Consider the following 15,296-nt stretch of genomic DNA (forward strand, 5'->3'; position numbering starts at 1 on the left):
AGTGTGGCCCTAAAGCAAAACAAAACAAAACCCACCAAAAATGACATTCACGTTTAACACTGAAGTTGATAAAAAGAATCAAGATATTGATATAAATCTATTCTAATAACCCATAAAGAAGGAATAAAATCTCTTTGCATTTTTGACATTGACTTAAATTTTATTTCTCTATGTGAAAAAATAACAAATGGCATTGAATTTTCAAATGAATGTGTTAAAAATTAGTTTAGGCTAGCTCCCTTTTGTATTTTTATATAACCTACAAATGTGAAAAAGCTCATTAAAATTATTTTATATTCTATATAAATTATTGAAAACACATTTTTCTTCATTTAAAATTTTATTCTTGTAATAATTTTTATTATTGTAAAATTAAGATACATTTCATGCCCCCTTCATGAGTGATTCCTGAGCAAGTTTACATTCTTGCTCCAGAACATGTGCTTAGTCTTTCTCTAAAAGAGGAAGTCTAGAATCGTTTATAAAGTTTTAGAAAGCATTTTAGGCAGAGTGGTTTGCAGAACTGTTAATGAGAGGGCTTATTCCATAAAATATACCAGCACCAGAGTATTTATATCCTTGCAGTGTTGTCCCAGAGTCCCTCCATCTAACCCCTGTTTTATTTTTTCAATTAGACAACTTCTACTAAGTGAGATAACTATATTTAAAATGTGCTTTAGAACAAAATGGAATTAGGACAAAAAGACATATGCGTTTGAAAGAACTTTGCACTGTGCTGAAAATCAAAACTCTTGCAGGAATATAGTATGCCAATTCATAAAAAGGTAAGTCAACAGAATTCTCAGTTCAACATTTTCAAAGACAACATTAAGGTCAGGAATTTCACATCTATGGTAGCACACATATAAGGGCATTCTAAATATGATGTCCACCCTGTGAAGCTTACAAATTTGACAATGCTCAATAAAATCCCATCAAACAGTGTTGCATCCAAACAATCACATATCTTTGTCCTGTAAATCCTCCTCCTAGAATCTTTGTTGGCTCTTCTACTTCTTGTCATATACTCTTTAAAAAAAAAAGGGAAAAAAGAAAATAAATGGTGCAATAAACCCTTGATCATGTACAGAAATTATTGCTACTATAGTTCACTACAATGTATGTCTATACATTACCATATGAACTTTGATCATGAAAAGTCAGAATACAAGTCTTTAGTGGCATAAGTCTTCCAATCGTATACAACATTCACGTGGCAATATTAGACAGGTAAGCACCCAATACCCACAGTTGACTAAATGTCCCAAAGACCAGCATTCATTTAAATACATACTTTGTAGAAGGAGGGAAAAAAAGTTATCAGCTTTCCAAGGCTTGTCCAAAATGATTCTTGTGTTCTCTAGAACAAACTCAAAACACAAAAACCCCCAAAACAAAACCAATGCAGAAGAGGGTGTTTATCACAAAGCTAAGCATGCCAAAAAGGTGTTTCATGTGATTTAAAACCTAAAGCCAAGCTACCACGTAATCACATTACCAACAGTTGTTTAGCAAAAAGTTCATATCCAGGGGAGAAACCCTGAATCTCTTAGGCCACAGGAATTCCCTTTATTCCCCAATACTTACTGTGCCTATGAAAAAAAAATTGGGGGTAACACCAAACCCTGCTACTCCAGCACTCCTTTTCCTTGTTTTGTTTTGTCTATTTTTAATATTATTTTCCTTCTCTTTTTTCTTCCACTTTTTTCTTTCTTTTTCACTCGTGTGGATATTATTTGGTGTTTTTGTTTGTTTGTTTGTTTGTTTTTGGGGTTTTTTTTGCTGGGTGCATTTTTCTTTTCTTTCTTTTTTTTCTTTCTTTCTTTCTTCTTTTTTGGTAGCTGCTACCATTTTTTTCTTCTCTTTTTCTTGTCCCTTTTATCTCCAACAGAATCACATAACTTGAATCCTTCAGCCTCATAAATTGAGGGGGGGGGGATGATGATACCAGGACCAGTCATATGAACATGTAGTAAAAATAAAAATGATCAGACTTGAACACCAAACCCAAAGTCAATGACAACAGAATAGATACCCAATCTACAACAAGCTTTAAAGTGGAGACCAGTTACACTAGTATTCTAGGGGGTAAAGGAGGGAGATATGGGAGACATGCTGGGAACAGGGGTGGAGGGAGGACAATACTGGTGGTGGGAACGCCCTTCATTCATTGTCATTATGTACTGTAAATAATTCTGTGAAAAACTTGTAATACACTTTGATCACAATAAAAATTTATTTTTAAAAAATTCATATCCACCTTCCACCACCTGATGAGCTCAACAAATCAAGTCTAAATTATAACGATTCAGAAATGGACTAACTCCATCAGCTCCAAAAGTCCAAGAAACTCCATGGTTATTTTCTCCCCAGCCTGCTCCATCCTTGTCAGGATCGGACCCCAATCAATCACAGAGCAAACCTGTACCTGAAACATCGGTGGGTCGGATCTGTACCAGAGACTGCAAGTCTGTTTGGTGACAGTCCTCCATGACAACAGAGATCTTCTTGTCCACAACGGCAGCTCTAGGGAGACGAAACAATCAGTGAAGGTCTTCCACAATTGAATATTCAGTCTTCATTGGCATTCATTCTAGAAGCCACAGATACGATGAATGCTAGCACACTCATGGTTTCCTCTTCCAAGGACGAAATTCTCTGGGGATTTGATTGGAGAAGGCAAAAGCAAACAGATGATTTCCCAAGACTGCTTTCCTCTGTGCACAGTCTCTCCTAGGAAAAGAGAGTTGGCTTCTGGTGGGAAGCCTCCATCTTCCAACCATGGCAGTCAATCTGCATACTGTCCGTGAATATCTCCACACATTTTCAGCGGAATTTCCAATTCCCAAAGAATAGGCTGGCTGAGAAATATCTCCTGGGCCTTGATTCCTGAGCCCTGGACTTCTGTTTCTGTCCTCTGCGCTATCTTCCCTGGTTGGCATCCTCTGACCTGGCAGGAGCAGGCGGGTGATGAGATGAGGCTGGAACTGGCACTGCTGAGCGACAAGGTGGTGGCTGGCAAGCTGAACGTGGACAGCCTAACCCCTGTCTGCAGATTTGTCTTGAAGACAAGTTCTCAGTTTCTACTCTCTGTGTGATGTTCGTTGTAGTTTTGTGTGATTCCTTTGGAGAGAATCATCTTTTCTTGATTTGGTTTGGTTTGGGGCCACACCAGGGAAAACTATATAGGGGGTTCCACCTGGCAGTCTCGGGAGACCATCTGGGATCCCCAAGAGAAAACCAGGAACAAGAGCATGCAAGGCAAATACCTACCTGCTGTGCTACTGCCCTGGCCCCATATCATTGAATTTTAAATTCATTGAAATGCCACCTTCTCCCTCCCTTTATGTTGCTTTGACAAAAACATGACGATGGGTTCTTTATTGGAGTTAAATCATAAACTAAAACTTCATTTCTTGTTTCATCAAGATCAGAATGTTTATCCCTCCTCTCCCCCCCCCCAATTTTTATCCTGAAATAACTGTCAACATTCTTGACATTGACAAACATTTATATCCATTGAATCCATGGATTCACTAAGGCTGATATGAACATTAAAGGTGGAGATGTTTTTCCCAGACTAAAGTCAGGTTAATAGGATTTTCAGAACTAGATACTCCAAGGAGTTGGTATTATGGCTTATGGAACTTTTGCAACTAAAATGAGAAAACTAAGTCCTCAAAGCATGCTCCTTTGAAACGTATACACACTATTGAAAAGAATTATTTCAAATTTCAATCTGATTTTTCCCATCTTATAGACCTAAATAGAAAATCCTCTTGGATTTGACGTCCTAGGATTTCCACAGGAACTGTGTCGTTGGTCTCTTAATTGTTTCTTAAAAGCTCTGATAAATAGTGACTCCTTCTCAAGCATGCTGAATAGTCATTTTTCTAAAAGTTCTGATTTTCCTGCTGACTTCTGAAACTATATCTGGCCCATACCCGAACACTTTTAACAGTATTTTTTCTTTCCAAAAAGAATGCAAGATTTCTAAAATTTATAAATCTTACTGTCTATAGATGACCTAGATTGTCATTTACTTTTCAGCTAGATTTCTGATATTGACAGTGATACTCATTCTCTCATAGAGGATTTGGAGGATTTTCCTTTTCCTTTAGAAACATTCCATTAATTCACTGGTTAGATATAGACTTTAAAATACCAACCTATTGACACTAAAATAAATATTACAAAGAGTAAACATCAACATTTATTTTATTTCCTACATTTGGGAATGACATTCTTTTATGTCAGTACTAATCTGTAAATTTTGGTTAGTTAATCTCTTCCTTAATTTCTCATGTCATATTTTCATTGATATCCCAGGACAAACATAAAACCAGAAACCCAATAAAATGTCTAAAGAAAATTTTCATAAATAATAAAACTTTACATAGAAAAATTATCTGGAAATTAATATTTGCCTAAATATATCATGATACCAGATTTCTTAGAAATTATTTAAGAAAAATGCAGTTTTAATTTTAATATGTACATGAGATCAATTAATATACCACACACGCAAATAGAAAGGCAACGATCCTGATTCAGAATGCTTGTTATTTCTGGAGTTCGCATATGGCTCTCTCTAACAGCAGACATGATGATTTCAATAATTTAGCTCCTAATGGCATGGAATGAACTTTGATTTGTGTAAATTCGGGCATTACTTACCAATTTTATGTTAATATCTTTAAAATCAGCTGTTAAGGGAGCATCAGAAATTTGCTTTGCAAAAAAGTCTTTTAACTTATGAAAATAAAGAAAACATATTCCCTGTAGTTTTAATATATATATACTAAACTATTTTATAAAAATAATTATGAATAAATGTGTTAAAGAAAATGCATGCTTTATTTTTTGACCTACAGAACATAAAATCAAGAAACTATATGGAAGTATAATTATGCCTAGGATGATTGACTTTAGATACAAGTGACATAAAAACTAACAAACATACATTTTATATTTGATTTTTGTGGGAGTCTAAAAAGTCATATGGAAGTGAAGTGCTCATTGTGTGTTTTTATAACATCTCATTGAACTTGTCTAGACCTCAATTTTCCAATGTAGAAGTGTCATTGCTATTAAGTGAAACAACTCTTGTGATAATTTTATAAATTGAGATATGCTAAGAGCATGGTAAATGGTAAGAACTGGGAAAGGTATGTGGGAAAGATGTAGGATCTAATGGGTAGTCCCTTGATAAAACATAAATGTCTGTCACATAATCTCTGTTGTTCTGTCTCCACATGACAAGCAGCGTGAACATTAAGTATAAATACATGATTCCCTTGCTTAAATTATTTAATAGATCTATCCAAAATTAAAGTCTTAATTCTTACTCTGGAAAACAAAGCCCTTCACTTTTTGTCCTCTCGAATTTTCTCAGCTTCATTGTAAATCTTTGTCAATTCTGTCTTCCAGTCTATTTACATTGAGCTATTTTATTGACTTCTATGGTAATGCTATTGAATGCCTATTTAGATGTTGAATGCCTAATTTTTGCTTTCAATGCTTGACCTAACTTTATTTTCATAGAAAATTTTAGTGGATACTCAGACTTTCTTGTTATCTTTTTTTCTAAATAAATGTTTTATTTTAATATTTCGAATGACTTCTTGAGTAACCTACACTAAACATGAGATAAACAAATTTAGTAATTTATCAATTTCATACACACATGACTGGAACCTTAAATAATATATTTCTACATTGCACTTAATACTTAAACTGTATTAGACTTTCAAGGAAATCTTGTTCAGTCTTATGTTGAAAATAATGCAGAAACTGAGCTCATAGATGTTCAGTATGAGAAATTATATTTCAATTAATTAAGTAATTCAATTAAATCTTGTAAACTTGAGATAGTGACAGCACTTCTAGTTTTCAACAGTTACAATTTTTCTTATTTAATTTTATAAAATGTTAAACTTCTCTGATCTTAATTATAAAAACCAGAAATGTTGCTTTACATCTTCATAACATAATCTGTATGGTTATTTTTCTGAATTTTCCATGCCTATTGGCTCTTTTAAACTTTCATGCTTTATGGCACAACAGAAGGCATGACAAAAGCATTTAGTGTTAATCACGAGTTGAGCATTCTGTTGTTTCATTTCCTCATCTTAAACTAAGTTAGAGGTGCCAGGAATACTGCTTTATGACTTCCTAATATTGTTTCTCCAAACACACAGGGGAGACCAACATTTTCCACTTGAAGTAGGTTATTGGTATTGAACTGCAATCTATTCAGGAGACAAATTTTATTAAATATTGCTTTGGATGTCCATATGTTTAGAATTTCAGAATGGGTCAATATGTTATAATATACCACATGAATTCTATTGTAGTGATGAAGGCAATACTTTGTTTAAAAAAAAACTTCAGAGCTTTTTTTTTTTTTTTTTTTTTTTTTTGTGGTTTTTGGGTCACACCCGGCAGCGCTCAGGGGCCATTCCTGGCTCCAGGCTCAGAAATTGCTCCTGGCAGGCATGGGGGACCATATGGGGCGCCGGGATTTGAACCGATGACCTCCTGCATGAAAGGCAAACGCCTTACCTCCATGCTATCTCTCCAGCCCCAGAGCTTTTAATAATTGTACTTTTGGGGTCCAAAAAGATGTATCAGAGATCGAGTACACTTGCTCTACATGTGGGATTTTCAGGGCTTTTTTCCTACAGCATCAAATGTTGGTCCAAACACAAAATGCAACTACTTCCTCTGTATAACCAGCATTATCTAGATGTACCCTTCCCTCTCAAATTTATCTGCAATCTTGTTCTAATGACTTTCAAGCCCATCAACATTTTCATGTATCCTAATTTTTTTCTGTTCATATCAGCACTCAAGGAAAGTATGGATATTTGACTCTCATATGCTTTAACTAGTGAAGCGGGCAAAAATATTTTTGTCTAATTTGGGTGGTCTAACATTCCAAGTTAAAATAGTCAGGTGGTCAAAATGCTATTCCTGTATTTGTGTATGTGTGCATGCATGTGTGTATATGTGTGTGCATGCATGTGTGTGTATATGTGTATATGTATATGTGTGTGTGCATCACCCAGTGATGCTCGGAGGCTGCTCCTGGCTATGCACTCAGAAATTTCTCCTGGCCTGGGGGACCATGTGGAATGCCAGGAGTTCAAACCAAGGTTTGTCCTAGGTTAGCGCATGCTAGGCAGACATCCTACCTCTTGTGCCACCTCTCTGGTCCCTATTCCAGTATTTCTTACAGACAGATTATTGCCTTTTAAAAACCCTATTTCCGGCAGGATTTTTAGCCTGCACGGACGGGCAGCTGGCAGGCCTCCCCATGTGCCAGCGGCCACTTGGTCCGGCCTAGGGTAGGGGGGCCCGGACCTGGGTCACCCGACCCCCCTCTCCCCCATTCCTCCGGATCTCCAGGTGGGTTCCTGGAAGGAGCTGATGGGGCACTCTGGGTTTTCCCCACTCCCAGGCCGGGCCCGGACACTGGCCTAGGGTGGGGCTCAAATCCCTGTCCTTCGGGCTTGGGAGGGTCTCTCTCCCTTCCTGGAGCAGGATTTTTAGCCAGCATGGACGGGCAGCTGGCAGGCCTCCCCATGTGCCAGCGGCCACTTGGTCCGGCCTAGGGTAGGGGGGCCCGAACCTGGGTCACCCGACCCCCCTCTCCCCCATTCCTCCGGATCTCCAGGTGGGTTCCTTAGGGGGTGGAGTTTGATCTGGTGGGTGGCAAATAGCTGCTCAGCTATACTCAGGCTGTCACTGGCAATTTCATACCAGTCTACATTTTGCAAACCCCCCGCGTGAACATTTGCTCCTCCCAACCATCAGTACCCCAGATTTACCCTTCTTAACTTCAGTAACCCATAGTTCTAATCTCTGACCTAAGACATACAGTAGATCTAACAAATCCCAGAACTATTTAGAAGACACAAATTTAACACATATTGAACACATATATCTTTTGAATATTTTATGGGTATTTTCTTTAACTGATGTAACTATATATTCTTCTACCATGATGTTTCTATCCACTTTTCATCTTGTCTTTTCTTTGTAAGCTGTTCAGTAAGGATTGTTGTTGGAACTGTCCCTCAGTTTGATGCCTATGATTGAACTATGTCATGGAAATTGCTGGTCTTGTTCCTATTGCCTCCAGATGCACCAATAACACTTCATGGCATTGATCCTTGTTTGCATAGACACATTAAAATGGGAAAACACCATACATACAGATAAGTTCTTATCTAATAAATCTCAGTACAATGTACCTTACACCCTGAACATTGATATAATGACCTAGCACAGGCCTCAGAAGAATGGGCATCCTCCATTCACGCCAGAACCAGGCAAGCTATCTACGATACATCCAAGGTCTTTTATAGCAACAGCTGGAAGCAGTCCTCTACCAGGAATGACACTACCAAGGGTCTGACATCGACCTCCTAAAAAGAGACTTCCATTTACACTGAGAAGACTTGACAACAACAATGACCTGCTCTACAGGACATGGTTCTCTCTAGTGCCCCTTAAGTGTGAGGTGAAATGAGAAGATGCTCTGCACCATCCTGACTGCAATATGGGATATGCAGACTCCAGGATCTTTAATACAGAAGCATGATACCAACAACAGAGACTATGTGAGGAATGGAGGTGTATTGCCACTACAGACGATGAGTTGGATTGGACAAACTAGTTTGCCTGGAGCCTAGAGTCAGTCCTGTGCCAGGAAACTTCAGGGGTAGGGTCTCCTTGTATTTAGACCATAATTTTTCTTTCCATGTCCCTTATATTTTGGTGGGCCTATGCAAACAAATGCCACTTTAACACCGTTTTTTACTATGTTCCCTTGACTCCAATCCTTAAGAAAAACAACCCACTAAAACTTTTGAGGTTAACTTAAACTAGTAAGCATGTGCATGGAACTAGAGAAATGTACTTTGCCCTCAATGTTTAAGGAGTTACATAAGTCTAATGTCTTTAGATTATATTGTGTGCTGCTAAGAAATAGTATGTACTACAACTGGGGATTTGAGGGACAAAGTAATTGTATTGTACATGGGTTCAGTTTTGTTTTTCTTAATGTTCTTTGGCTGAAAGTTCAAGGCTGAGATATCATCGATGGGACTACCGAGAAATCTGTTTATGGGTGATTGGGCTTCCACTGTAACTTTACCCTGTCCTCTTTCTTTGCATCTTTGTTGTCATAATTAATATAAAATAAAATATAAAAAAATTAAAAAAATTGGGGCCGGGCGGTGGCGCTAAAGGTAAGGTGCCTGCCTTGCCTGCGCTAGCCTCGGACGGACCGCGGTTCGATCCCCCGGTGTCCCATATGGTCCCCCAAGCCAGGAGCGACTTCTGAGCGCATAGCCAGGAGTAACCCCTGAGCGTTACCGGGTGTGGCCCAAAAAAAAAAACCAAAAAAAAAATTAAAAAATAAAAAACCCTATTTCCCACATTTACTGGCTTTATTGAGCCAGTAATTAGTTTTACACACTATAATGCTTACATTTTCATGTTTATTTCTCTTATATTAGTAGATTTATGTAGGATGAGTATTTCTTGTGAGTTCTATTTCTACTTTTTAAAAAAAAATTAAATAAGAGAAACTGAAATACTTGTGAAGGTTTGGACATATTGATGCCTGGACCTCACCTAAACTCCTGAGCTAATAAGAACTGCTTATGAATGTCATACTTAAAATTAAGTTTTATGTTTGAGGTTTGAGTAGTCACTATCAGGCTGAAAATATAAATAAGACAAGGGGGTGAATATATTGCTTCTGAAAGGGAAAATATTAATTGTATGAGGAATTTCTTAATAAGTGGTGTATTGAGACCAGTGTAAAAATAGAGGAAAAAGAGTTATTTTTAAGTCATTGGCTTACATGATTATGGAGGCTAGAAAATCTCAAGATATGCAAGGTGAATAGGCAAACTGGAAATCTAAAAGAACAGATGGTATATTTCATATCTATGCTTGAAGGCCTGAGAAACAAAATCAGTTAGATATTTCTGTTTAAGTGATGAAAATATTCTTTGTCCCAGTTTAAATAACACCAGGCAATAAGAAATCTAAGGAATATGTCTTTGACATAGTGATGAGAAATCATTAACCTTCCTGATTTATTCAGTCTTTCAATGACTAAATAGAGTCCATACAATAAGAATCATTTTATTCAGTCTGCTTATTTTAAGGTTAATAGCATCCAAAACATTCTCATAGAAATAAGCTGAATAATGTTTGACTAAGTATTTAAGCTACCCACTTAATATGGTTGCTAAAAATAATCATCATATTAGCAAGAACAGAAATTTGAAGTGAGTAATGTCTCAAGATCACTAATGTCTGACATTGTGGAAACTGAAAGGAATAGAAAAACTAATTGATGTTTGGATGCAAATAGACTGGTTTCAATAGAATTGTGGGTCTGTTTGGGCAGAAATAATAAGTGAGTATCTTGTTTGTAATGAGACTATTGTCATGAGACTATCTTTTGGAATGAGTATATCTTATTACCAGGTACTAAGACTAATTACTTTCATAAAAATTATATTATAATTTTTAAAAAAGATAAAACAGTTATGCTACAAAAGTAAATTACAATTACAGTGAAAATTATTTATGCTTTGAAAACTAATTTCATACTCTGAAAAATCACACAAGAAACTTAGAAAGGGTTATCATGAATTAAACAGATTGTAGAAAAATGTCAATAAAGTATGGGCATTCGGGCCCGCAGAGATAGCACAGCGGTGTTTGCCTTGCAAGCAGCCGATCCAGGATCAAAGGTGGTTGGTTCAAATCCTGGTGTCCCATATGGTCCCCCGTGCCTGCCAGGAGCTATTTCTGAGCAGACAGCCAGGAGTAACCCCTGAGCAACGCCAGGTGTGGCCCAAAAATCAAAAAAAAAAAAAAAGTATGGGTATTCACATCTTATTAGGTCATATTTTATCTGATTTAGTTATAACCCTTGGAGAGAATTGATCATATGGTTTTATGCCCATTTGTACCACCTGTGTACCTTTCTAGATTTAGACTTAGGAATGCTTAGAACTAGGAAAATTTATAAACTTATTGTCTCTATGTGTATGTAATCTGTTTTGTGATTAGAGACATTGTAGTCATTGCTCTGTTGCTATTTATTTTAATATTTAGTTTATTTAGTTTATTTTAGTTTATTTAGATATTTAGTTTATTTAGTTTAATATATTTATTTTTTGGAAACTGTGGTGAATGTGAACTTTCTTCATTTTTCCACAAACTCATTGTGGATTTTCAGACAATTTTTTTAAATAGTTGTGTGTGATTGCTACATAAAGTTTAAAAAATGGTGCCAGTGTTGTCTAAAAATCATATCTTGTAAGGACTGTAGAGAAATCATGGGTTGGATACTTAGATGTTTAAACATGAGATGATTATGTACATCAAAATAATAATAGTCTGGTAAGCTTGTGAGTTAAACTAGAATATTCCTTAAAAATGAAAAAAAAAAAAAGATCAGACTTAAACACCAAATCCAAGTCAACGACAAAAGAATCGATACCCATTCTACAATTGGCTGTACAGAGAGGGGATCACTTATACTAGTAGCCCGGTGGCAAAGGCAGGGGATATGGGATGCATGCTGGGAAGAGAGGTGGAGAGAGAACCCCTCTGGTGACGAAAATCCCCCTGATTTAATGTCACGTATTCACCTAAAATATTACTGTGAAATATTTGTAATTCACTTTGATGAGAATTAAAATGATTAAAAAATGAATTTACAAAGGTGTTATAAGATTAATGAAAACCAATCTCATTGGTCAAAAGACACTAACACTGGTATTAGGTTTGGAGTTGCAAATGTATTTTTAAAACTTCGTAAAAAAAAATTGGTACTGTCAAAAAATAGACATGATAATGTCAAAAATCCTGTCCTTTTATTGACATTACCTCTTAAACATCGTTAAAATTTAATTAAGGGCATGTTATCTTGCCGCTTATTTTATAGATGAACAAATTTTATAAATTCAACCTCAAACCAGAAATTTTCTAAATAATGCAGTGACTATGTTGTTGGCATTTCTTCTTCAGCAAGCTTAATCTCAGAATCAAAGTGCATAGATAGTAAAATAGTAACTTAAAAATAAACCAATAAGGCGTCCTGTCTGGTCGTTAACGGACGCGGGTGGGGGAGCGGGGGACTCAGCCGTGAGCCAGCGACCAGCGAGGCTTCCAGATGCCGGTTGGGGCCAGATGCCGGTTGGGGCCAGGCTGAGCCGAGTCTGCCGCCCACCTGCGCAGGGCGGTGGATGCACGGCGGTGAGGGCGATGGAAGAGAACTTCGGGCTGTCCTTCTCTTCCACCTCTGATGCAGAATTTGATGCAGTAGTTGGGTATTTAGAGGACATTATCATGGATGATGAGTTCCAATTATTACAAAGAAATTTTATGGATAAGTACTACCAGGAGTTTGAAGACACGGAAGAGAACAAACTCACCTACACGCCTATTTTTAATGAATATATTTCCTTGATAGAAAAGTATATTGAAGAGCAGCTGCTGGAGCGGATTCCAGGATTCAACATGGCAGCATTCACAACAACGTTACAGCACCATAAAGATGAAGTCTCTGGTGACATATTCGACATGCTGCTTACATTTACAGATTTTCTGGCTTTCAAAGAAATGTTTCTGGACTACAGAGCTGAGAAAGAAGGCCGGGGGCTGGACTTAAGCTGTGGTTTAGTGGTGACGTCCTTGTGCAAATCATCTGCTGTCCCAGCTTCCCAGAACAATCTCCGGCCATAGGTTTTACTGCAGGCCATGGGCTCTTTCTCCACATCACCTGTTCAGCCGCCTGGGAGCAGAGCTTCCAATTGTACCTGCAGAGGGAATACATCTCGGAAAGCTGGGGTCTGTTCCACACGTTAAGTATTCCTGGGGCAGAGTGACACAACCTGGCCCTCCTGGCCCTGCCCTCCTGAAACCCTTTGTGCTCCGTAATGCTGAAGCAGAACTTCTACTGCTTCTTGTCCAAAAGCATCCCCCCTGGTGGGGGGGGGGGGGTCCCCACTGTGGAAGGAAGAACCCCAAAGTGCCAACCCAGAGGTTTGCATGCATCTATTTTGTGCACACTTAGAATCTACTAAGCACCCCACCCAGAGATTAAGTCTTTTAACTTCAGTTGGGTTTTGATTTTTAGGGAGTCTTATCTGGGGCGTCAGTCAAGTCAGCTGCCTGCCTTGAGATTTCTAAAGCTCTTCTAAGCTAGTCTTGGCTATAGTAATCAGTTTAGAGAAATGTACTTGATGTAAACACACCGTATGAAAGTTAATTCCTTGGTATATTTATATCACTTGTATCACTGTCCCTTCTACTGGCTGTGATGTAGACCCATGGTTTCTAGAACTCTTTCAAGCAGTTTATTAATAAAAAAAAGTTTTTATAGATGAATACTCAGGCTGTCCTAATGGATAAAATCTTGGATCTTCCATGATTACCCACTTCAAGTTCAAAGTATTCTATGCTGCGTACTTTCTGGGTGTCAGTGCTATGAAAGCGGAAATACATTCTCTGTTGCATTCCTGTGTCCTTGGTGCCCAGGACTGGGTGTTTACACCGGAAGTGAATTAGACTTAAGCATCCTTGTCTTATAGCATGTTAAGTATTGGTGCAGATTTTTACTTCAAGCCCTCTTGTACAAGTCAGTTCTTTAGGTTATGTATTGGGTAAGGACTCTGCAATACCCTCATCCTGTCAAACACTTTCTAGCAAGATGGTGTTCCACTGATCTCATGCAAATAGGAGAGCAGACAGCTGCCATCTGCTGCTCCAGATCAGTGCACATTGGCCTAGTTCAGCACTGGCTAAAACCGTTCTGGCTGGAAAATGTGTCACATAGAGGAAGGATTCAAAAACAAACGTTCAATTCCCAATGTGTACCTTTGATTTTTTTTTTAATTCTGTGTGAACTTTTTACTTGGATTGTTGAAATTTTGAAGGATGACTTTAGATATGCTTTTCTGTACTGGTGTGTCATATTAAATACTTTTGTACCATGAAAAAAAATAAACCAATAATTCTTCAATTTTCATCTTTTTAAGTTTAGTCTAAAAATACTTGAACTGTATTTAACTGTATTGGCTTTTAATCCCTTTTACGTTTTAGGGCTCATTGCTCCTAATTTGCCACTGAAATTGACTTCTCAGAGGCTCATTTTGTACCTCTAGTATTTGGAGCACTAGTATTATTCCTTATAGCTATAGTACTTTTTGTTGGCTGTAATGGCATTCTTATAGATCTCTTGGATTCTGTCTAACTTTCTCCTTTTGGGACCTCTATCCTCATAACCTCTGGGTGCTACATCTTCAGGATTTATATCTCTTGGTCCACCAAGTTATTTAGGTGAAGCAGAATTAGAAACAGCTGTTGGGAGATGTCTAAAAGAAGTTCCAATTGCTGGTTTCAAAGGCAGAGAAAATGTTGACCTTTATGATTCGCTTGCTGACATAATCGGTAACTCTAGTTGCATAACATTAGAACTTTCTGATGTGTCTGGAGTCATTTTTCTTCTCATCCCTCTCAATAATATCAGTCTTTTGGGGTATTTGTTGATTTGGAGACACTCTTTTCTCAGAAAAGGTACTTTCAGAACCCCCAGAATGTTTTTCGGTTTTCTTAATAGCAGAAGGCCTTTGAATTTTATTCGCAGTCTCATCCACTGATGATTTTGATTGTGCTGATTTCACATTTAATTTTTGGCACGTTCCTTTGCACGAGTTCTAGAGGAAATTGTGTCATTGGTTGGGCCGAGACTAATTGCACTTGATTTCTGAACATTAATAGAGGTAGATTTAACTAAGTTGGTGGAACACCTTACCTTTTGAAGTACTACAGGTGCATAAATAATAGAACAGAAACTTAAAACTAAACCAAATATTCTCTTTTTTTTTTTCTTTTTTTTTTAAATCTTATATTTTTGGGTCACACCCGGCATTGCTCAGGGGTTACTCCTGGCTGTCTGCTCAGAAATAACTCCTGGCAGGCACGGGGGACCACATGGGACACCGGGATTCGAACCAACCACCTTTGGTCCTGGATCGGCTGCTTGCAAGGCAAACGCCGCTGTGCTATCTCTCCGGGCCCCAAATATTCTCTTTTTAAGATTAGTGTAATAATACATTAAATGTATCGAACTGTATTAATCTTCAATCCCTTTTAAATTTTTTCTTAGGGATTACTGGCGGGTCCTTTGCCATTGACACCTCAAAGGCTCGTTTTCTACCACAGCGAGTATTTGTAGCACTAGTAATTGGAGCACG

The 15,296-nt window shown here is 37.7% G+C and overlaps 2 protein-coding genes across 2 annotated transcripts in view; one reads left to right on the top strand and one right to left on the bottom strand.

Annotated features, from left to right (window-relative positions):
* Window positions 1–15,296, bottom strand: part of SLC22A3 (solute carrier family 22 member 3) — a 662,601-nt gene that overhangs the window by 448,649 nt on the left and 198,656 nt on the right. The window lies entirely within an intron of this gene.
* On the top strand, window positions 12,229–13,988 carry LOC125995730 (ADP-ribosylation factor-like protein 2-binding protein). Its single transcript, XM_049764736.1, has one exon. It carries the CDS (start codon window positions 12,229–12,231, stop codon window positions 12,781–12,783), a length of 555 nt encoding a protein of 184 aa, XP_049620693.1. The 3' UTR covers window positions 12,784–13,988.

This window comes from Suncus etruscus, chromosome 18 (assembly GCF_024139225.1).
Source record: "Suncus etruscus isolate mSunEtr1 chromosome 18, mSunEtr1.pri.cur, whole genome shotgun sequence".
NCBI lineage: Eukaryota > Metazoa > Chordata > Mammalia > Eulipotyphla > Soricidae > Suncus > Suncus etruscus.

Bases quoted from the DNA above. Each gene is read 5' to 3' on its own strand.
- LOC125995730 (XM_049764736.1), top strand. From the start codon at position 12,229: ATGCCGGTTGGGGCCAGGCTGAGCCGAGTCTGCCGCCCACCTGCGCAG.